Raw genomic sequence first — 23,631 nt, 5'->3', positions numbered from 1 at the left:
GTTCTACTATAAGGACACATGCACATGAATGTTCATTGCAGCACTGTTTACAATGGCAAAGACCTGGAATCAACCCAAATGCCCATCGATGATAGACTGGACAGGGAAAATGTGGCACATATACACCATGGAATATTATGCAGCCATCAAAAACGATGAGTTCCTGTCCTTTGTAGGACATGGATGAACCTGAAGAACAGCATTCTCAGCAAACTGACACAAGAACAGAAAATGAAATACTGCCTGTTCTCACTCATAGGTGGGTGTTGAATAATGAGAACACATGGACACAGGGAGGGGAGCACTATGCACTGGGGTCTGTTGGGGGGAATAGGGGAGGGACAGTAGGGGGTGGGGAGTTGGGGAGAGATAGCATGGGCAGAAATGCCAGATATAGGTGAAGGGGAGGAAGGCAGCAAATCACACTGCCACGTGTGTACCTATGCAGCTATCTTGCATGTTCTCCACATGGACCCTAAAACCTAAAATGCAATTAAAAAAAAAAAAAAGAAGAAAAGGAAATGTGGCATATATGCACAATGGAATACTACGCAGCCATAAAAAAGGATGAGTTCATGACCTTTTCAGGGATGTGGATAAAGCTGGATACTATCATTTTCAGCAAACTGACAGAAGAACAGAAAAGCAAACACTGCATGTTCTCACTGATAAGCAGGTGTTGAACAATGAGAACACATGGACACAGGGAGGGGAACATCACACCAGAGCCTGTTAAGGGGTAGGGTACTGGAGAGAGATAGCAGGGGGTGGAGGGATAGGAGAAGAAAGCATTAGGAAAAATACCTAATGTAGATGACGGGGTGATGGATGCAGCAAACCACTATGGCACGTGTATACATATGTAACAAAAATACACACCCTACACATGTACCCCAGAACTTAAAGTATGATAAAAAAAATTTTAATATATGTAAAAAAAAAAAAGTCCCTAAGACTGAATCTCTGTTTTTGTGTAAGATTACGTATGTTTTGAGAGAAAGTTGCTTTTTATCAGATATATGGAGCCAAAACATATGTTAGGAATACGGCGTTCTGAAATGTTCAAGTACCCTTACATAAGAATTATCTTTTAGGCCGGGTGTGGTGGCTCACACCTGTAATCCCAGCACTTTGGGAGGCCCAGGCGGGCAGATCACCTGAGGTTGGGCATTCGAGAACAGCCTGGCCAACATGGTGAAACCCTGTATCTACTAAGAATACAAAAATTAGCCAGGTGTGGTGGTACAAGCCTGTAATCCCAGTTACTTGGGAAGCTGAGGTGGAAGAAACATTTGAACCTGGGAGACAGGTTGCTTTATCTATTTTCCCAACACTTTTTTATATGTCATTTTTTAATATATTGTTCTTCTGCATATCATTTTTCTTATAGATATTTCACCATTTATCTCTAATATGACACACTTTTATTATTATACCTAACAAATTAACAGTCATCCCTTCATACAACCTGATGCTCTGTTTTCAGTTTGCCCCAGTTAACTTGAAAGTATTATTTTTGACTGAGTATAATGGCTCACACCTGCAATTTCAGCACTTTGGGAGGCTGAGGTAGGCAGATCCCTTGATCCCAGAAGTTCCAGACCAGCCTGGGCAATATAGTAAAATCCTGTCTCTAGAGAAAATACAAAAATTAATTATCTGGACATGGCGGCATGCACCTGTAGTCCCAGCTACTTGGGAGGCTGAGGTGGGAGGAACACCTGACCCCAGGAGGTGCAGGTTGCAGTGAGCCAAAATTAGGCCACTACATTTCAACCTGGGCAGTAGAACAAGTTTCTGTCTCAAAAAAAAAAAGGTATTATTTTATAACTGATTTGTTCTAATCAGCCTCAGAACAAAGCCTGGCCATTGGATTTAGTTGATGTGCCTACTAAGTCTCTTTGAAAGAGGAAAGATGTATTCTCCTGTCATCTTTATCCTGAGAGGTATAGACCCATTTTTATGTATATAAACATATTGTTCAGAATTATACTAATGTTAGTCAAATTCCATTGAGAAAATATTATAAAAGTAAGTTTCACTAGGCCAGTTTAATTTCTTGATTAATTTATACAATGAAATTATGCCATATCTATTTTTTCCAGGTAGGAAATTATTCATTCTTCTGAGTTTTCATAGCATTTGATTTTTAAACTCTTTTATACACTCTGAAAATCAATAAATATATGTTTAATGCCTACTAAGCAAGACTCTATGAGCATTTTAACTGTATAATTCTTTGTATCTCATTCTGTCTATTAATTTCAAACTTACTGTGATCAGAGATTCTATTTTTCTCCTGGTAGAGGTTTAGTAAATGTTGAATTATTTCATATTGAGATACTGTATTTTATTGCTAAAATTAAAGAATGTGTGAATTTTGCTCATCAATAATTTGAACTAAGCCCTGGCAGATTGCTACTGCGCACCATTAGAAATATACCGTGTTGCTATGACAGCATAATTGTTTAATATCTGTAGAGGCACTGAACAGTTTGTCCAGAAATTTTCTTGCCTGTGTCCCCAGCTGGAAGTGGCAGCAGGGAATTTGATAACATAGTGTCTAATAGCTCTAGCAGCCTGGGGATCCCAAGGCTATGAAATACTTGGTTTCATCAAATGCAGTGGCACTCATTATTATTTAAATTATTTTTTGTTCCTTCTCAAACCCCTTAGTTAATGAAGTTTCCTGAATTACAGTGTGGAAATTCTTTGGCATTCTGCCACATTCTTTCTGCCAGTTTAGTTGGTCTATCTATTGTTTCTTAGTGAATATTTTTTCTTGCATTTATTTTGTATCTGAATTTGTTTCTGCAGACACATTGATCTCCCCTCGCTGCCTCTGTAGTATTCATCATGGCTGCTTTGGTTATACTGATGGCTGACCACACTACCCAAAAGTATATCTTTCCCATTTATAGCAACACAGTATTTCAAAGGGAAAATACAGAGGTGTAGATTTTATTATTTTCATGTGAAAAGGTTATGACTTTGATAGGGAGCTTTATAAGGATTATGTTTTAGAGCCATGCAAACTAGTAATGTAATTGAAATGTATGTTTTCTCATCTGACTTCTGACTACTGGAACCCATTTGTATGACTGTTTAGGATTATTTATTATTCAGTTTTAATAATTTTTTCTGATTACAAAAGTAATGTATATGTATTGAGAGAATTTTGTTAATAAGAAATTTCCATTGATCATTAGCAATGATCTCTCACTTTGTTATAAGGTGAAAGAATATCATTGTAAAATAGTGTTTGGAGATTAGCTTGTCTCAGCACTCTCTGTTCAGATGAGCAATCTAGGCTCAGGTGGTGGTAAAAAGTCCCACCTGAGAGGGATGGCAAAGATTATAGTCAAGTCTTCAAAATCCTTAAAATAGTGTATTATAAGGCATTTAAGCAAAGAATTAGAAGATTCAACATTTGATGAGATTTTTTTTAAAGCAGTTAAAATTTATTTCTCTGGATTTGCTATAATATTAGTTTTTTTGTTACTTTTTACTATAATTGGTATTTGTTAATGACATTCATGTGATGACTTTTCTTTTTTTTTTTTTATTTCCAACAGAGTTTCTCTCTTGTTGCCCAGGCTGGAGTGCAATGGCTCAATCTCAGCTCATTACAACCTCCAACTCCTGGGTTCAAGTGATTCTCCTGCCTCAGCCTCCGAGTAGCTGGGATTACAGGCACGCACCACCATGCCTGGCTAATTTTTTATTTTTAGTAGAGACCAGGTTTCTCCCGGTTGGTCAGGCTGGTCTTGAACTCCTGACCTCAGGTGATCTGCCTGTCTCGGCCTCCCAATGTGCTGGGATTGCAGGCATGAGCCACAGTGCCTAGCCCATGTGGTCACTTTTTTAACAAGGAAATAAGCGCCCTATGCAAAGAACATCTCAAACTATTATACAAGCTGAACTAACTTTATGAAAATTATTTAAAAATTGGAGGGAACTAAGGCCCACAGTAGACAAGTTTCAGCAAACATGCAAGAAAGCTGAACATAGGCAGGGGTCCATTTTTCAAAATTGTTGAAGACAAGATCGGGATTTGTCCTCACTGTTCTCCCTTCTGAACCTTAGAAAACATGCAGCGAACTGACTGATCTTTGACTCCATGGCATTAAGAGACCTGAATAGGGGATGATTTTGGCCTCAAGGAGCAAGCATGTCTACCTGCCAAGGACCTGTCACATTGCTAGAGTACTCTGGTGAAAGAGAGTGGTTTAGGAACCCAAAAGAGGAAATCATTCTGGTGCTGAGAGTTAAAAGAGAGAAAAAAATGGAACAGATAGGCAAAGCTTCAGAAGAGTTGGAACGTTTCATAGGAAGTCTAGATGGGGGAGTGGAAGATGACAGACAGATGCGAAAAGATGAGCTATTGTAGTCTAAAGAAATCACATAAGCAAAGATATGGAAGTGGAGAGGCAATAGTTCAGGAGACCGTGGCTGAAGGAACTTGTTTGAGTGAGACTCACAGAGGGCTGATGAGCATGCTTGCAAGTTTAGCTGCTGTTGCGGGGATCCTTCAAGTCCTGTCACAAATCCCTCAGCATTCAAATCCCAACATTTAGCCTGAATCCCATTCCTAGACTCATTTTCTCTTTGACTCTTCGTTCCTTTTTAGCCCCTTTCTCCTACTCTATTTCTTTCTCTCTCTCCTCCTTTGATAGAACATGGATAGAGTTTCCTACGTTCTGTAGTTTTTTCTTGTCCAGAAAGAAAAGCGCCAAAGCCCCTTTTCTGTAAGGAATTTTACTGCTAATCTCTCTGAGGAAACAGGGTAACTAAAATAATATAGCTGAGGAAGACATGAGTCCCAGAATCCCTCAGAGTTCTTTTTTTTTTCTTTTTTTAATTTTAGAGGTTTTTCTTTTTCTTTTTTTTATTATACTTTAAGTTCTGGGGTACATGTGCAGATCTTGCAAGATTGTTACATAGGTATACACACGCCATGGTGGTTTGCTGCCTCCATCCCCCAATCACCTACGTTAAGTATTTCTCCCAGTGTTATCCCTCCCCAATCTCCCTACCCCTCGCTATGCCTTCCCTAGCCCCACACCCACCAACAACCCCAGTGTGTGATGTCCTCTTCCCTGTGTCCATGTGTTCTTATTGTCCAACACCCACCTATGATTGACAACGTGCAGTGTTTGGTTTTCTGTTCTTGTGTCAGTTTGCTGAGAATGATGGTTTCCAGATTCATCCATGTCCCTGCAAAGGACATGAACTCATCCTTTTTTATGGCTGCCTAGTATTCCATGGTGTATATGTGCCACATTTGCTTTATCCAGTCTATCATTGATGGGCATTTGGGTTGGTTCCAAGTCTTTGCTGTAGTAAACAGTGCCTCATTGAACATATGTGTACATGTGTCTTTATAATAAAATGATTTATAATCTTTTGGGTATATACCCAATAATAGGATTACTGGGTCAGGTGGTTTTTCTATTTCTATGTCCTTGAGGAATCGCCACACTGTCTTCCACAATGGTTGAATTAATTTACACTCCCACCAACAGTGTAAAAGTGTTTCTATTTCTCCATATCCTCTCCAGCATCTGTTGTCTCCAGATTTTTTAATGATCGCCATTCTAACTGGTGTGAGATGGTATCTCAATGTGGTTTTGATTTGCATTTCTCTAATGACCAGTGATGATGAGCATTTTTTCCTATGTTCGTTGGCCGCATACATGTCTTCTTTTGAAAAGTGTCTGCACCAGCCATTGCAAAAGCATACCAAATTTTACAGACCATTGACACAATGAAGAAACTGTGTCAACTAATGGGCAAAACAACTAGTTAGTATCAAAATGGCAGGATCAAATTCATACTTAACAATATTAACCTTAAACATAAACAGGCTAAATGGCCCAACCAAAAGACACAGACTAGCAAATTGGATAAAAAGTCAAGACCCATCAGTATGCTGTATTCAGAAGACCCATCTCATGTGCAATGACACACATAGACTCAAAATAAAGGGATGGAGGAAGATTTACCAAGCAAATGGAGAGCAAAAAAAAGCAGGAGTTGCAATCCTAGTCTCTGACAAAATGGACTTTAACGAAGATCAAAAGAGACAAAGAAGGGCATAACATAATTGTAAAAGATCAATGCAACAAGAAGAGCCAACTATCCTAAATGTTTATGCACCCAATACAGGAGCCCTCAGATACATAAAGCAAGTTCTTAACGACCTACAAAGAGACTTAGACTCCCACACAATAATAGTGAGAGACTTTAACACTCCACTGTCAATATTAGACAGATCAATGAGACAGAAAATTAACAAGGATATCCAGGACTTGAACTCACATCTGGATCAAGCAGACCTAACAGACATCTACAGAATTCTCCACCCCAATCCACAGAATACACATTCTTTTCAGCACCACATTGCATTTACTCTAAAATTGAACACATAATTGGAAATAAATCACTCCTCAGCAAATGTAAAAGAACTGAAATCATAACAACCAGTCTCTCAGATCACAGTGCAATCAAATTAGAATTCAGGATTAAGAAACTCACTCAAAACTGCACAACTACATGGAAATAGTCCTTAAAGTCATAGTCCCTGAGCTTTTCTCTCTCAGAAACTGGAAGCATGTTTACTTCCTCTCCTTGATTTGATTCCTGTCTGTGGGGCTTCACATAATTCCTACTTTAACCCTCTAGTGAAAGGGCTACCTGACTCCTGCTTCTGCGAAAATCCTTCTGTCCAGTATATTGCCATGAAGAGCAGAGTTCGGCAGAACAGTAATGATAAATGTTAGCATCATTCTCATGAGATAATTTGTATTTTTTTAGGCTCTCTCATTCCACAGGTTTCTTCTCGCATTTCAAATTTTCATTGACTCAATATAATCCTCAATAAGAGTTAATAATGATATAAAAACTTTATTTTTTCACATTGATTTTTACTAAAGGATACAAATTGCATATATAAATAGAGTTTTTACTAGAAAGTAAAGATAAATATGTATAGGAACAAAATGAAAATGTTAGCAGATTTTTTAAGCAGCTGCACATTGGATGATTATTGTTTTTTAAGTTTCCCAGTGAAGAAAATTAGCATGTGTAACTTTATAATGGAAAAATGAGACACTATTTATGTATTTATTCAATTAAAATAATCCTGAGGATTTTCTATTCTAGGCAAAAACTGTAATTAGAAGGAACAAGTCATTATAACTGTTTCATTTTGCTCAAGATATTTACAGAAATTCTTTCCTAGTTGATGCCTTCAGCATTTCCTCGAAGGAATTATCAGAGCTTCTTAAAATGAAGTAGGAAGCAACTTGATGAGATCTCTGTTTTAGAAAAATAACAAATTGGGGATAGTCTTGTAAATCTGGAGGTGGGAAACCAAACCAAATTAGGCCTCTTTCAGGAGTCTGGGGAGGGGATGATCTACCCTTGTGCTGAGACAGTGAATCGGAGAGGAAGGAACAGATATGGGAGGCAGACACTTCAAAGTAAACATATCCAAAATTAAACTGCCTTTTATAGCTGGACTTCCCTCCCCCACCCGGCTAATTCAGTTCTCCTCCCCTGTTTCTTCCATGACCTGCCACTCTATTGCCCAATATAGAAAAACTTTGACTTCTTTGTCTCCTCATCCTTACCTCCAGGCCCTCAGTAAGTCCTGTCGGTTCCTTTTCCTAAATATCTCTTAAGTCTGTTCATTTACTCTATCCCGTAATTTAGACCACCATCATCTCCTCCTTTCAAAGGAGTTTCAAACTGCTTTCCTTTGCTTTCTCTTCTGGTGTCTACCAGATTCCACCATACCATTCCATGAGAGCAATTTTCTAAAACTGAAAATCTGATCTTATTATTCCTTTACTTCAGTGGCTTCTTGGTGCTTTGAGGAAACAGTTCTAACTCTTTTAAGTGGCTTCCAGGGCTTATCCAGGCTTAAACCCCGCCTACCTTTCTAGCCTGGTTTCTTACCACTCCCTTCCCTGCTTTTCTCTGGCTTCTGACTTCTTGCAGACCTGTCCAGCTCTCCAGATGACTGTTCCAGTCCTGACACATACTGTACTCTCTGCCTGTAACACTCCCCTTTCACATCTTTCCCCGTACCTCTTTAATTCCTTGATATCTCAATTTAAATATAACTGTGCAGTCGGCCTTCCTGAGCCCTTAGGTTAACTCTTCAAGGATTCTGGATTGTAATATGACACTGTATCTACATATGTCTTATCAGTGTTCCCTACTATACTGTAAGCTGTGAATATGGTGAGAGGCTGTAGCTGTTTTCTTTATCATTATATCCAGCTCAGCTAGGACAGTGCTATAATATTAGGTGCTCAAATAATTGATGAGTTAGGCAAGGAAGTGAGAGAGGGAGAAAAGAAGGGAGGGAGGGAAAGAGGAACGAAGGAAACAGAAGGAATGGAGGGCAAGAATAAAACTACAAGTTTTGCAGGTAGGGACTGCAAAGAACCTAGTGACATTTTGAACGAGGTCAGAGGGGAAAAAATTAAGCCATCAAAAATATTCTAGCATTCTTTTGTTGAGAAGCTGAATACATGGCAGTAATGTTACATGGGGGTTGAAAAGAGACAAGAGTAGGTTTGGGTAGAAGGATAATAAGTTCATTGTGAGCATGTTATAGAAGTTCAGTTGACAGTTAAGAATAGGGCATATTGAATGAAGCCTAGGAAAGAAGTGTGCACTGTAGGTGATGACTGAGGTCACGCCAGTGGGTGATGTTTCCCAGAGAGCAAGACAGCTGAGGTTGGAGTTCTGGAGACTCCAGCATTTAAAGAGACACAGCAAAAGAGCTCCTTACTGGCAGCTGGGATTCCACATCTCATCCTACATTTATGGGACTTGTAACTCCTAAATCGTGTTTTGCTCAGGAGGAATTTGAATAAGCATGGCTATTTCATAACTTTAGAGGTGAGGAGAAAGGGGGAACTCCCTGATAGCACATTTTCGTGACATTTCTTTCAGGAAATCTTTGTATTTCCAATATTGTAATGTATTCATGATGTCTGCTTTTCTTTAAGATCGCTGAATTTAACAGAACTGAAATGCTAAAACAGACATTTTACTCGTCTGAATTTATCTATTTAAAAATTTATATTTGTAGTCACATGCCATTTAAAGTTTACATATCAGTTGTAATTTACATACAAATGTGCAAATGTGATTTTTCTCCTGTGCTTCTGTGCTAGGCTTGAAACTATTTTGGGTGCAATCCAATTACATACTGAAAAGAATCCTAGAAGATGAAATGATCCATTGTTCTAACTTTAGTGAATTTGTTAGTTTGACATTGGACTCCGATAACCTTGATTCTTTTGTAGGCAAAATAAATCAAATCACTTTTAAAATTTATCCCACCTAATTTATTTATTTATTTTAGAGGTGGAGTCTTGCTCTATCACCAGGCTGTAGTGTAGTGGTGTGATCATAGCTCACTGCAGCCTCAAATTCCTAGGCTCAAGAGATCCTTTCTCCTCAGCCTCCCAAGTAGCTAGGTCTACAGGCATGTGCCACTATGCCTGGCTAATTGTTTTTTTTCTCTCTCTCTCTTTTTTTTTTTTTGTAGAGATGTGGTCTCACTATGTTGCCCAGGCTGATCTCAAACTCTGGGCTCAAGTGATCCTCCCACTTGAGCCACCCAAAGCTCTGGGATTACTGGTGTGAGTCATGTACCTGGCCTGTTCTACTTTTATAAGTCCGTAATTTCATCATCCTCATAAACATGCTCACCAATAATATTTTACCAGAATCCTCACTCATTTTCCAGTACTTTCCAAACTCCCTATATTCATTTATTCACCTGATAAATATTTATTGATTGCCCTCTCAGGCACTGTGCTGAGCTCTGGGGACATAGTGATAAGCAAAACAGACATGGTTTCTACCCCCAGTGGCACTCAATAAATACCCATTCAATTGATTTGAATTTCTATCCTTGATGCTTGTAGAATACTTTTCTTCACAAGATGTTTAAGTATGTAGTAAAAATACCAGTTAAAGTGCCTGCTTCCCTATTGGGCTTCTGCTCTTGTTGCTGTATACCATGCATTGCCCCAGTCTGCCTAATTATTTCTTTAGGATGGACTTAGAAATGAGGAAAGAGGTAGCTTAAGGCCCAGATTACCAAAATCAATTTCAAACGGAAAGAAATATATTCCGTAATGCAGGAACTATAATTATGAACATCAGAATTACATAGACCTGGATTGCAGGAACTATAATTATGAACATCAGAATTACATAGACCTGGATCTGAGTCCTGGTGTCACTGTAGTTCCCTCTGTGTGACTGGTGCACCATGCTTACCTCCGAGCCTTGGTTTCTTGATTTGTGAGGTTGAAATAATTGTAACACCTACCTCACGGGACTGTTGTGATGATTAAATGAAATAATACATGAAAATACTTACCATAGAGCCTGACACAGTGTAGGGTAAGTGTTCCTTATCTGAAATGCTTGGGGCCAGAATCATTTCACATTTTGGAATATTTGCATATACATACCAGTTGAGCATCCCTAATCTAAAAACCCAAACTCTGAAGTGCTCCAAGGAGCGTTTCTATTGAGCATGAACTTTGAGCATCTTGTTGGTGCTCAGAAAGTTTCAGAATTTGGAGCATTTGGGGTTTTAGATTTTTGGATTAGTGATGCTCAACCTCTATAAGAATCCATAAGAGTTGTTTTGCTAGCATGGATGATATGAAGTCAGCTTTTAAACTATAACTCTTTTCACACAGCCTACTTGTTAAAAGACTTACACCCCATTAATTGTATTCTACCTCTAAGTGAAAACTTTGAAATAAGGAAATAGCATGGGGGTGGATTCCATTTTTAACAGTCTGTCTTCTACAAAAGGATAGCAAGTCTCAGCATCAGTAAGTGGTAACGAAATGAGGGCATGTCTAGGAAGAGCACATATAGTTGAGTTTTATTAATATACCTTGGTTATAAGTTTAGGTTTCCAAAGTTTTAAAGGACTGGAAAGTGGGATACAAGGAGAAGAAATGAGTGTTTGATTAGAATAGAAAAAGTACAGTATTATTTTACCCTTCTGTGACTGAAAATCGTCATTCTGAAGAGCTGATTAGAAGCACCAAGGTTTTATACGACTTGATCACCTTTGATGACATTCTTCAAATCTGAAACAGTTAATACTGGAGGCATCTGCTGTGATGCCTAGACTTCAGTGAACATTTACAGAACAGAAAAATCAATATGTGGGAGGTTAATTTATGGATTTCCTTTCCAATAAGAATGGCTTTGAACTAGTATGTTTAGAAATAAATTTATTAAACCCTATGTCATAGGAGATATTCCATATATGTTTGCCAGTTTGGTTTTCATGAACAATAAACTCAAACAGTAAAAATGCGAGAAAGCAGGTTTTGGTAAAAGATTCTTCTAGTTGGGTATAAGCCATCTCCAGACAACAGCCTCTTTTCGTTTAATGTTTTCTGTGTAATTACAGGGTGTAGGAAAAAACAAGATCGTTGACAGATTCCTTCACCTGCTCAACAGACCCCGAGAATATATTCAGCTACACAGGTAAGACTGTTAAAGACCCACAGCCTCTGAAAATCTCATTTGATCATTTGTTTCCCTCATGGTGCAATTTAAAAATGCTTTTCCTAAAGATGCATTTTATAAACGAGTTTTATTTCTGTTCCTGTTGCTCTTATCTCTTCTCTCCTTTAAAGGTAATAAAACCATGCAAAACTTATTTTGAAAGTGACTAATGCTTTATAAACATGAATTAATAGATATCTGTGGACAGAGAGTGATGAACATTACATTCTAAGAACAGATCTCATCAACATAAAGGCTCTTAAGTTAAAAGAAAAACATGTAAGATCTAAGCCTGTTTTCTCACAAGCAGCTAAAGTAGCTCACAAGGAGAAGTCATAAACTACACGAATGTCAGGTATGAGATAAGGAACCCAGAAATCTGGAAGAAGTATGTTATTAGTTGTCTCCTTGCCTTCCTTAAAGTTACTTTTTAGGTAATTTTGTGTGGTTAGAATGCTGGTTCAGGAGTGGCTTTTAATCAAATAGTTTTTTTCAATCTGGGTCATTTTTAGCTTTATGAGTGAACCTGTTCTAATTAAAAAAAAATAAAATATAAATGACAGATCCACCAAAAACAAAATAAAGAGATAAGTCAAGAAATATATCAAGTAATGAATAACTTAAAACTAACTTAGATTGTTATTGTTTTAATCCCAGGAGGTAAAATTATATGTATGTATGTATGTATGTGTATGTGTGTGTGTGTGTGTGTGTGTATGTATGTGTATATATGACATAACTATATATATAACTATATAACTCTATATATACAGTATAATGGAAAGAACAATGAATTGAGTTATAAAAATTAGTTTCAGTTTCTGGTTTGGGTCTTTACACTAAGTGATTATCAGTTCTTGACAGAGAGTTGTAGGAGAATAAAGGCAGAGTTAGTGGGTCAAAGGAGAAAGAGGAAAGGACTCTGGGAAAGCTGAGATATGGTGAAAATATACCTCTGACTATGATAGGACAGTGGTACTAGATTGGCCCTACCACAGTACAAACTATAAAACTGAACAAAGTTGACAAACACTAGGAAAAGAGCAACTATCTTTGAGCTGAACAGCTACCAGAGTTCCTACATGACCAGGAGCCTTCATTAAATACCCCTGGTATTCAGAAGGGTATGTATCTTATAAACTCTGTGATTTAGAAGTGGGACTAATCTACCCCTAAATAAGAGTTTCTCCGTAGCCTGTCCTTACAAATTTTAAAACTAAGCCCAGTCTCATACAAAATGGCTTTAAAAATTAAAAAATGGGTATTTGGGGAGATAGGAATACGTTGAAAAAATCAAGGTGATTCAAAAGTAAATTCACTTCACACCCGAACAAACTTAATGCTCAACCAAGAGACCACAAAATCCAAACAGTCAGCAACGTGGCAGTCATAGAGCCACGTATTCAATAGTAAATTACTAGACATACAAAAAAGCAGGAAACGTGGTCAATAGAAATAGACTTAAAAAATGACAGAACGATGGAATTAGCAGACAAGGACTATAAAACAGTTGCCATGAATATATTCAAACATTTAAAGGGAGAAAATGGACATAATGAGGGAATAATGGAAAATTTTCAGTATGAAAATGATAACCCTAAAAAAGCAACTTCACGTACACACAACTGTAGTCTCAAAAGAGAGAAGGAAAAAATGTGACAGAAAAATGTTTGAAGAGATAATGGTAGGAAAATTCTCAAATTCTATACAAAAGATAAAGTCACCAATCCAGGAAGCTCAGTGAACTTAAACAGATTAAACACACAGAAAAAAACGCAATATGGCATATAATCAAACTGCTAAAAAACAAGAGAAAAATCTTTAAAATTACCAAAGGAAAAAAGACATGTTACCTATAGGGGAACAATGATAAAAGTGACTGCTCACTTCTCCTGAGAAATAAGTATGAACCACAATTCAATTGAAGTGCTGAAAGAAAACAAAATCAGTATAGATTAGTATATTTGGCAAAAATATTCTTCAGAAGGCAAAATAATGACATTTTCAGACAAAAACTGAGAGTGTTTTTATCAGCAGACGTGTATAATGCAAAAAAAAATTTACAATTTAGAATTTCCTATGAACCTAGGTGTAAAAAATTTTTAACAAATGTTAACGAGTCAAATTCTACAATATATAAAAAGGATAATATGTCATAACCAAGGAGGTTTTATCTCAGGAATACAAGGCTGGCTTAACATTTAAAAATCAAATAATGTAACATACTTACAGAATAAATTAAAAAACCATATGTGGCAATTGCTGCCAGAAAACTCATTTGAGAAAATTCAGTACCCATTCATGAAAAAACGTCACATAAACCACAAATATCAAGAAACTTCCTCAATCAAATAAGAGGCATCTATAAACAGGCTATAGCTAACTTCATATTTAAAAATGAAAAACAAGGTTTTTCTCGTGATCAGGAGAAAAGATAAGGATATTAACTATTCATATTATGCTGGAGGTACCAGCTGGCGCAATAAGGCAAGAAAACGTAATAAATGGCATACATGTTACTTATAGATAACGTGATTGCATGGTTGTGTTTATAACAAAAATCTTAAGAAACGTAAAAAATTAACTTGTTATTATAACTAATAACCAAGTTAAACATGGTTCTTACATGTTATTATAACTGATAACCAAGTTAAACATGGTTCTTACATGTTATTATAACTAATAACCAAGTTCTTACATGTTAGTTATTATAACTAATAATCAAGTTAAGGCCATAGGATACAAGTAATATGTACAAAAATCAATTGTATTCCATATATATGTGCTAGTATATATAGCAATGAGAAAAAATTTAAAAATAATATTTATAACAGTATAAAATATATATTTGGGAATAAATTAATTTAACAGAATATATGCAAATTTTAAATTTGCTATTGTTAATAGCGTATAACAAGGTCAACAACACCATTGTTCCTTCAAATACTTGTAACTTGCTGAGGGCTCTTTGAAATGGAACTGAAGGTTGTCTGTTCCATGCTCGTGAGATGATGAACTTCTGTCATAGTAAATTCTTCCCTTGTATTCATCGACCTCAGCATCCCCCTCAACACCCTCAATATCTCTTCTATATAGTGTTCATTCTACCTTATTTGAAAATAGAGGGTATTCTTCTTTGTCGTTTACAATACATTTTTAATTCTGATTTTCTGCTACTATCATTTCTGCCAATATTAGAAAACTCTAATTACAAAGTGAGATCCATGAATTGGCTAAGCTAAATATAATTCTTCTCAATATGTTAGGTGTTAAATGTTAAGAATTTGCTCCCTAGAAAGCCCTCTTCTCATTGTTATATTACTTGTTCCTACATTCCCACTCCCAACTTTCCATGCTTCTTCTGTCACCCATCATTTCTCCCAAATTTTGTATAGGTCAACTATATATTTCAGAAAATTTCTAGCCTTTTCTAGTGCTTTAAGAATACAGGTTCTTACATGTTCTCACTTATAAGTGGGAGCTAAACATTGAGTATTCATGGACATAAAGATGGCAACAATAGATAGTGGGGACTGCTAGAGGGCAGGGAGCAGAAGTAGGGCAAGGAATGAAAATTAACAATTGGTTACTATGCTTATTACTTAAGTGGCAGGATCAGTAATACCCTAACCCTCAGGATCACACAATATAGCCATGTAACAAACCTGCACGTGCACCCCCTAAATCTAAAATAAAGGTTGTGATTATTTTGTAAACAAGAAGACTAATACTGGTTCTTTTACTCCAGCTTCATCCAAATCTTTACCACATTATTTCTATATCTTCTGGTTTTTTGTTTAAATGATGTATTATATAAACATAGGAATTTCAACTCAAACATTTTTAAATATTTGTCATATTAAAACTATAGGGCCATGTGTTATAGGAGATATAGGAAGAAATAAGAAACATAATCCTACCTTTAAGGAGCTGTATTATTGTTCTTACTTGTAATTATTTCAATCTTCCATGTTCCCCTGAATCTGAAACACTTTTTTCCCCTCCCCTTGAAATTATTCAGTTAGTTTTTCCTCTCACATGGTTAAAGTTGGAAATATAATGAAAGAATCAGAATTTTTAACTAGTTTGCTAGTTCTCACTTGAATAATTTCTATTTGTAACATACAGTTCCAACTTTTGAGCTACAGGACATATAGCAAGACCAATGTTCTATATTTAAGGATGGTAAGTGAGCACTGCAGTTCATTCTTAGCAAAATTTGGTTGGTTTTATTTTGATTGCATAGTGTTTACCTCCTCCTGTAAAATGAGAGCTCCCTTAAAAATATTTTATTACTTGACAGTTTTAATGGATGTATATACAGATGGTACTTAAGTGTATAGCATTAATTTATAACAAAAACAAATGAATTTAAATTTAATATTTTAAAATAATCAAGAGAAAAAACTTTTTTTTTCCTTAAGTTGAAATTGGCATTGAAATGTATACTCCAGAAAAGAGGAAGTCACTTTTTATGAGAATCACTTCATCAGAATGTACATGTAGAGATGTATATACAGATGCCATTTAAGTATGTGCTACCAATTTAAAGCAAAAACAAGTGAATTTAAATTTAATATTTTAAAATAATCAAGCCAAAAACCAATTTTTTTTTCTTAAGAATTACTTTAGAAATTAAAATCAGCTCTCAAGATAATACCCTAGTAAAAAGAAAGTCATTTTACATGAGAGTTTCTTCATATCATGGGGGGGCAGTTTCTCCATTCCTTTATTCTGAACAACAAAGTATATTTTTAGAAAGATATATTAGGCTGAACTGCCTCAGTCAATTCTAATTTTAGATTATGGTCATTACTTATCACAACCAGCAAAAAGGAGACAATAAAATATAACAAGTATTTAGTAATTATTTCTAGGTTTATGTTACCACCATTATCATTATAAACAGGGCTTTTAGTTGTGGGTTCATTATCTTTATTAGCTATGAGAAATTTTGATAAATGTTTTAGGACCTATTTCCACTAATTATTGGCAAAAAGGTATTTAGAATATCATCTTATGATTTTTTTTTTTTGAGACAGAGTTTTGCTCTGTCCCCAGGCACCAGGCTGGAGTACATTGGCGCAATCTTGGCTCACTGCAAACTCTGCCTCCTGGGTTCAAGCAGTTCTCCTAACTCAGCCTCCCAAGTAGCTGGAACTACAGGCTCACGCCACCACACCCACCTAATTTCCTGTGTTTTTAGTAGAGATGGGGTTTCGTCATGTTGGCCAGGATGCTCTCGATCTCTTGACCTCGTGATCTTCCTGCCTTGGCCTCCCAAAGTGCTGGGATTACAGGCGTGAACCACTGCACCTGGCCATCTTATGAAATTTTAATGTCCTTAGGCTCGGTAATGATATTCCCGTTTTTTATGCGTGATACTGGCTGTTTGCCTTCTCAATCAGTTTTGCTGGGGGTTTATCAATAAAACCAACAAAAGTTGGTCAAAGAACCAACTTTTGGCATTGTTGAAAGTCTCTTTGTATGTTTTGTTTCTATTTTAATAATTTCTGATTTTATCTTTATTATACCCTTCCTTTTGTTTTTGTGGGATTTCACATGCTGTGTGTTTTTTTTTAACGTTTTGCTATGAATGCTTAAATCATTGATTTTCAATCTTTAATTTGTAGTATACTCATTAGAGGCTACATATTTTTGAGCATCTCTTTGGGTCTCAGCTCTTTCATCTCTAAGAGAATCAGTCAGGGTCATTTATAAAATAATATGTTCCTTAGCTCTGTATTTTAATATCTTTCATTAAGCAAAAAGAAGATGGTATTCAAGATGCTTTTAAAAGTTTAAAGGAATAGAAATACCATGCCTTACTTCCTGCCTAGAATGTCTTTAATACTATTTGTTACAAAATAACAAATGATTCATAAATTGTAAAGAGTTCTGTGTTGCTAATTTATATTTATTAATTATTTATTAATAATAGTATTACAAATAAAATATCTATTCATTTTAAAAAGGGCCCTAAGTGTCTCCGACAATATTGGTCATTTTCTATGTAAAGTGGGAGGTGAAAAGTCTCGATTTCTGTTTAAAATATATATATGACCTGGTTAAAATGGCTTTTATCCAAAAGGCAGTCAATAGCAAATGCTGGTGGAGATGTGAAGAAAAGGGAACCCTTGCATGCCGTTGGTGGGAATGTAAATTAGTACAGCCACTATGGAGAACAGTTTGTAGGTTCCTCAAAAAATTAAAAATTGACCTACCATAGGATGCAGAAGTCTCACTGCTGGGTATATACCCAGAAGAATGGAAATCACTTCATTGAAGAGATATCTGCCCTCTTATGTTTATTGCAGCATTATTTACAATAGCCAAGATTTGGAAGAAATAACCTAAGTATCCATCAACAGATGAATGGAAAAAGAAAGTGTTTTATATTTACACAATGGAGTACTACTATTCAGCCATAAAAAAGAATGAGATTCTGTCAATTGTAAAAACGTGGGTGAAACTGGAGGTCATTATGTTAAGTGAAATAAGCCAGGCACAGAAAGACAAACTTCACATGTTTTCACTCATTTGTAAGAGCCAAAAATTAAAACAATTGAACTCAGGGAGATAGAGAGCAGAAGGATGGTCACCATCACCAGAGGCTAGGAAGAATAGTGGGTTGTGGGGGAAGTGGGATGGTTAATGGGTACAAGAATATAGTTACATAGAATACATATGATATAGTAATTGCCCACACAAGAGAGTGATTATAGCCAAAAATAATTTAATTGTACACTTAAAAATAACTGGAAGAGTATGATTGGATAGCTTGTAACACAAAGGATAAACACTTGAAGTAATAGACCCCATCTTCCCTGATGTGATTATTATGCATTGCATGCCTGTATCAAAATATGTACACCATAAATATACACCTACTATGTACCTATATTAGTGTATTTTCACACTGCTGATAAAGACATACCTGAGACTGGGCAATATACAAAAGAAAGAGGTTTATTGGACGTACAGTTCCATGTGGCTGGAGAGGCCTCGCAATCATGACAGAAGGCGAGTGGCACATCTCACATGGTGGCAGACAAGAGAAAAGAGCTTGTACAGGGAAACTCCCCTTTTTAAAACCATCAGATCTCATGAGACTTATTCACTATAAGGAGAACAGCATAGGAAAGACCTGCCCCCATGATTCAATTACCTCCCACTGGGTCCCTCCCACTGGGTCCCTCCCACAGCATATGGGAGTTCAAGATGAAATTTGTGTGGGTTCATAGCCAAACCATATCAATACCCACAAAAATATAAAATTTAAATTAAAAAATACATACATTAAAGATTTTTTACTAACTAGACTGACATTCCCACTAATTTCAATATGGAGAATTTTTTATTTATTATAGACAGCTTTAGGGCTACATTTGCTATAACATTTCAGCTCATCAAATTGCCTTAAGACAAACATATGTTTAAAAGACCTTAAAAAGGCTCTATAAAAAATGTTTAATACTTCTCTAATCTATGGATGATCCACTTAAAGTCTTTACTTCATTTATTTTAGATTCCTTTCAATGGATTTATGATGTTAGCATCTAAATAATCAGTCACACTTAGTTTATGGGTGCCATTTGAACACAATTAGTTATAAGAGCCATTCAAAACATAATCTCAATAAGTAAAACTGTCAGCAAACATATACAAATAAAACACAACTACTTTAAGTATGGCCATGTTATGTTTTCATTTTGATTATCGCATTTCATAAAGTCCTCAAGCTGGGTAATTCATGTATTTAGTTAAAATCAAAATGTCTGAAGAATATGATATAGGTAATTTAAAAGACTAATGAAAGTAATTACTTTTGAAAGCATACATTTAAAACAGAAGAGAATATATAGCTACGATTTGTGAAATTAATCTATTTACTTGTTTTTCTTTCTTTTTTTTTTTCTTTTTTGAGACTGAGTCTTGCTCTGTCGCCCAGGCTGTAGTGCAGTGGCATGATGTCAGCTCACGGCATCCTCTGCCTCCCAGGTTCAAGCGATTCCCCTGTCTCAGCATCCTGAGTAGCTGGGACTACAGGTACACACCACCACGCCCAGCTAATTTTCTTGTATTTTGGTAGAGACAGGTTGCACCACGTTGGCCAGGATGGTCTTCATCTCTTGAGCTCGTGATCTGCCTGCCTTGGCCTCCCAAAGTGCTGGGATTACAGACATGAGCCACCATGCCCCGCCTATTTACTTGTTTTTCTATGATGTTATGTTAATTTGACATTAAGCAGACACTTGAATATGTTAACTTCTGTAGCTGTATTTCCTCCTTGGTTAAAGGTACATGTCTATATTAAAATCACAATTATTTTAGGGCTCTGAAATATGCTGCCAGAATATTTTTCATTTGCTATCCTTCTTAATTAAAGAGGACAACACAGGTCCAGTCGTTAACATGACCTATGCTATTGATTATTTTTCTGATAGCAGTTCTTCGATTGGGAGTTCCCAGGTCTCACAGGATAGCCCCTCTTGCAGTGAGATTTTCTGCAGATATTCTCAATTTACTCCAGACTATTCAGCATCCTACTCACATGTTTTGAATTTGTATGCATGCCTTCTTTATTCCTCCATCTAAAATGTAGCTTCTTTCTCCCCCAACTCTTAAGGTTTTGCCCTCTGTTACTTCTGCATGAAACCTTTTGTGATTTTTCTTCATCTGGCTGTAACTGTTTGTTCCCTCCTCTGATACTCCACAGGATTGAATTGGTTTCACTGTCATAGAAAGGGCATGGGTTTTAGAGATCAAATCCAGTCTTCACTAACCTTGCTGGGCCCTGAACTCCTTGAGTCTTAGTTTCCTTGACTATAGAATTGAAATAATAACCTTGCAGGGGGCTATGAGGAGTAAATGAGAGAATGTGTGCAGTGGGCCAACCACAGTACCTGGCACTTTTAGGTACCTAAACATTTAGGCAATATAATAAGTAGTAGTTTCTTACCACATACTAACTTTCTTATCAAACATTGGTTTGCACTGTAGAAGTTTCTATGTCTTATTTCCATCCCCTCCCCTTTCCCCAGTCATGCCTTTCCAAATAAATAGGGAACTTTTTGAGGGCAAAAACCTGGGTTAGTCATTATGTGTTAATTCATTCACCTAATATCTGTCTATTAAATTTGTTTTGTTTGGCAGTGTCTGTTTTAGGCACTGGGTGACGTTTAGATGATGATGTTGATCTTGACCTAGTACAGCTTGCTTGTCAGTGGTGAAATGCATCAACATTTATGGTACAGTTACTGTATATAAGCTATGACAGAGCATGTGTAGGTGCCATGGGAGCCTTGAGAAGGGGCACTCAACTCTTGGAATACATGTCTGTGATACGGTAGAAGGTGCTCTGGAGACGGGGCACTCAGACTGAGTCTTACAGGATAAGCAGGAGTTTTCTAAGTGGAGCACAGAGAAAGCAGCATTATGGTCATTCCAAACAGGCAGGACTTGAACCACAGAAAACACTAGGAAGTCATTCAGATCATGTTGGTGCTGAGCAAACATACTGACAATGAGACTGGAAAGAAGGGCCACGTTGAAATAGGTTTACAGGGCTAATTTTAGCCTTTATAACTTTGCGTAGGGTGAGGGGAAAAGAGATGTGTGTGATCTGCCCATCATGAGACAGGCACTTGGTGTGGTTCTTAATTCACAGTGCATGTCCAATAAGTATTTGTTGAAATGACTTGATTCGTGCTAATTTTATCTGAAACTCAGGTCAAGCTCCCCTATGGTCAGCTATGCCTACTGAGTACACTGATGCTTGTTTTAGAATTGAGTAAGGTTAATTCTACATATATAATAGCAAAGTCTCACTCTGTCGCCAAGGCTGCAGTGCAGTGGCACGATCTCGGCTCACTGCAACCCCTGCCTCTTGGGTTCAAGCCATTCTTCTGCCTCAGCCTCCTGAGTACCTGGGATCATAGGCACGAACCACCACACCCGGCTAATTTTTATATATATTTTTTTAGTATACATGGGGTTTGACCAGGTTGGCCAGCCTGGTCTCAAACTCCTGACCTCATGATTCACCCTCCTCAGCCTCCCAAAGTTCTGGGGTTACAGGCGTGAGCCACCACGCCTGGCCTATAGTTCTTTAACTGTTATATACGTGCTCCAACCACCTGAGGTCGTTAAAATATGGCATTATGAACGGTTATTGTTAAAACACTTTTCCTCTGTCATATTTTTATACTTTTTGTGTGTGTGAAACCAAATGAAGTAAACTATTTAGCAAATTCAGTTTAAAACTCTACTATTGACCCTCTTTATTTTTTATTTTTTATTTTTGAGTCAGACTTGCCTTGTCACCCAGGCTGCAGTGCAATGGTGCGATCTTGGCTTACGGCAACCTCTGTCTCCTGGGTTCAAGCAATTCTCCTGCCTCAGCCTCCAGAGTAGCTGGGATTATAGGCGTGCGCCACCATGCCCAGCTAATTTTTTGTATCTGTAGTAGAGATGGGGTTTCATCATGTTGGCCGGGCTGGTCTCTAACCCCTGGCCTTGTATCTGCCTGCCTCGACTTCCCAAAGTGCTGGGATTATAAGCATGAGCCACTGCGCCCAGCCTATTGGCCCTCTTAAAATCTAATACCCTGGAGTGAATGATGACACGCTTTACAAAGCACGGCATAATTCAACATGCGAGGCTCTCCTTAAGCGGAAGAAAATGGAATGTGACAGTATAAATTTCTAAATTCACAGAGTCCCAGAGGGCACGTAGAAATACCGGCAGAAAATAGAAAAAGGAAAAGCTTTGCTGAAGTCTCCTGGAAAACATTATTATTGAGTCATCGTAACATTCTTAGCACTGATAAGAACACCGGAGCACTGGAGCCCTGTCTGATGTCAGCTGCTACACAAGACAGCCGGGGTACTGCTCCCTCTTTCTCCTCTTCCCCATTATAAATTTGAAAAAGCTGTTTTAGAAACATTTTTATCAGCGACTGGATAGTAGTTTCCCCATTAAGAATACGAAATGAATTATGCCAGTGCCTCTACTTTTCCATGTAGCTCTTTAGGTTTGTAATAATTTTTTACTCCTCTAGATGATCTCCAAATTGATTTAAATTTTTATATTATTTTCGTTTCTTTATTTAACATTTACATAGTAGCTACTGTGTGCCAGGCACTGTTCTAAGCTGTTTTCAAACTATAACTTGATTACCACTCACTACAGCTCCGTGAGATCAATACCATCTCTGTTCTATAGATGAGGCTTCTGAGGGACAGAGAGGTTAAACCATTTGGCCAACGTCACACAGCTGGTTTTATACATTCTGGCTTCAGCCCTATGGTCTAACCACTGTCCTGTACTGATGCTTGACTTTATTGTGCTGAACCAAATGGTATTTTAGTGAGGCCAGTACTACAGTAAGTACGTCACTAAAGTATTAACTACATGATAGGACTGTGGGGCAACCAATTCTTCCGATCTACACTTTAGCCTGTGTATAATGTAACACTTGATTTTTAAAATTCTAGCATCATATTCTTAATCTTTGCTCAGCTTGATCCCAAAGTATCTTTCCATATTATTCTATGTTTTTCAGTAGTGATACCCTTATTAAACTGCACTTCTCCAGGTTATCATGCTTACATCGATGCTCAATCATTGATACCCTTATTAAACTGCACTTCTCCAGGTTATCATGCTTACATCGATGCTCAATCATTGATACCCTTATTAAACTGCACTTCTCCAGGTTATCATGCTTACATCGATGCTCAATCATTGATACCCTTATTAAACTGCACTTCTCCAGGTTATCATGCTTACATCGATGCTCAATCATTGATACCCTTATTAAACTGCACTTCTCCAGGTTATCATGCTTACATCAATGCTCAATCATTGATACCCTTATTAAACTGCACTTCTCCAGGTTATCATGCTTACATCGATGCTCAATCATTGATACCCTTATTAAACTGCACTTCTGCGGGTTATCATGCTTACATCGATGCTCAATCATTGATACCCTTATTAAACTGCACTTCTGCGGGTTATCATGCTTACATCGATGCTCAATCATTGATACCCTTA

At 37.0% G+C, this 23,631-nt stretch overlaps 1 protein-coding gene across 12 annotated transcripts in view; it reads left to right on the top strand.

Moving 5' to 3' along the window:
- Positions 1-23,631, top strand: part of VWA8 (von Willebrand factor A domain containing 8) — a 422,827-nt gene that overhangs the window by 209,299 nt on the left and 189,897 nt on the right. For all 12 annotated transcript variants that reach the window (XM_078375339.1, XM_054256828.2, XM_035303407.3 and 9 more), the window contains one exon: positions 11,474-11,550. In XM_078375339.1, coding sequence (XP_078231465.1) covers positions 11,474-11,550 — 77 coding nt within the window. The remainder of the gene's footprint in view (positions 1-11,473; positions 11,551-23,631) is intronic.

Source organism: Callithrix jacchus, chromosome 5, assembly GCF_049354715.1.
Source record: "Callithrix jacchus isolate 240 chromosome 5, calJac240_pri, whole genome shotgun sequence".
Lineage (NCBI taxonomy): Eukaryota > Metazoa > Chordata > Mammalia > Primates > Cebidae > Callithrix > Callithrix jacchus.
This window is presented reverse-complemented; position numbering and strand designations above follow the sequence as displayed.